This window comes from Alexandromys fortis, unplaced genomic scaffold (assembly GCF_014885135.2).
Source record: "Alexandromys fortis isolate MF-2015 unplaced genomic scaffold, M_Fortis_MF-2015_v1.1 scaffold_32, whole genome shotgun sequence".
Classification (NCBI taxonomy): domain Eukaryota; kingdom Metazoa; phylum Chordata; class Mammalia; order Rodentia; family Cricetidae; genus Alexandromys; species Alexandromys fortis.
The window spans coordinates 7,153,972-7,155,209 of NW_026067938.1; the positions used below are offsets into that span (position 1 = coordinate 7,153,972).

Here is a 1,238-nt window from a genome sequence, read left to right on the forward strand (position 1 = left end):
GTGGGGGGGGTGGGGGGGTGCAGCTCGCTCTCTGGTTTGAAAGGCCCTTTCCCCTCTGCTTCTCTACTCCTCAATGCGGGCTGTATGCCACAAACACATCCTCCTTTGACTACAGAATTCTGATACCAGTTTCACCGGGCATGGTGACTCTTGCCTGTGACCCGAGCATTAGAAAACAGCAGTCAGAGGGCCATCACAAGTTGGTGGCTAGCCTGGATTACAGAGCTCCAGGTTAGCCTGGGGTAGGCGGAGAACCCGCCTTAAGCAACAACCAATAAAAGTAAGTAGATACTCACACTTCAAAATTATTAATGGATTTGGAATCCACTGCGGTTTCGTTGTTCTCCATGGCCAATTTTCGTAACTGGAATATAGCAAGAAAGAGATGTTACCCACAGAGTCACTGCAGGGTATTGGCAATCCCACGCTTACTTCTCCTAGAGTTCTTGTCTCCCCTGCTACTGGCCCCATAAGTCAGACAGACGTATGGAGAATGATCCTTTGCAATGGCACCACAGTGTAGGCCCCTTCTCCTTTCTTGTTCTTGCTTGACTACAAATTATACCAAGAACAGACTGTGCAACAGCTTAAATCCCCGCCCCCCCCCCACTTGTGTGCCTCTGCCAATCGAAATAGATAACAACTTCTTTCCTTGATTGCCCAACGAATCCAGTTATTTACTGGAACTCAGTTTCCAGCTCAACACAACTAAAACAAAACCCAGACACTAACGGCATGGTAAAGCTCACATAACACTGCACCACAATGGCGAGGGCCCCGGGGACTTCCACACCTCCACCGAGTCTGGTACTCAGAAAGCCAACGTCTTAATACTAAGCAACTTTGTCTACAAATACAAGACATGTGCCTCTCTCCTCACCTGCTATGCTACGATGCCAGCTCCTTACCCGACTGATGTGGGAATAGTTTCTTATTAATAAAGAAACTGCCTTGGCCCATTTTATTGGATAGAAAATTAGGTAGGCGGAGTAGACAGAAGAGAATTCTGGGAGAAAGAAGGTTAGAGGAAGAGTCGCCATGATGCTCCCACTCCAGACAGACGCAGGTTAAGATCCTCCCTGGTAAGCCAGCTTGTGGGCTAAACAGAATATTAGAAATGGGTTAGAACAATATGTAAGAGCTAGCCAATAAGAAGATGGACCTAGCCAGGCCAGGCAGTGTTTGAAAGAATACAGTTTCCGTGTAATTATTTCTGGGTATAAACTAGCCATGCGGGC

General features: G+C 47.4%; 1 protein-coding gene across 2 annotated transcripts in view; it reads right to left on the minus strand.

Annotated features, from left to right (window-relative positions):
• The window catches only part of Casp3 (caspase 3), a 21,239-nt gene that overhangs the window by 10,115 nt on the left and 9,886 nt on the right, over window positions 1-1,238 (minus strand). For both annotated transcript variants that reach the window (XM_050147380.1, XM_050147378.1), the window contains exon 2: window positions 297-364. In XM_050147380.1, coding sequence (XP_050003337.1) covers window positions 297-349 — 53 coding nt within the window. In that variant the 5' untranslated portion in view covers window positions 350-364. The remainder of the gene's footprint in view (window positions 1-296; window positions 365-1,238) is intronic.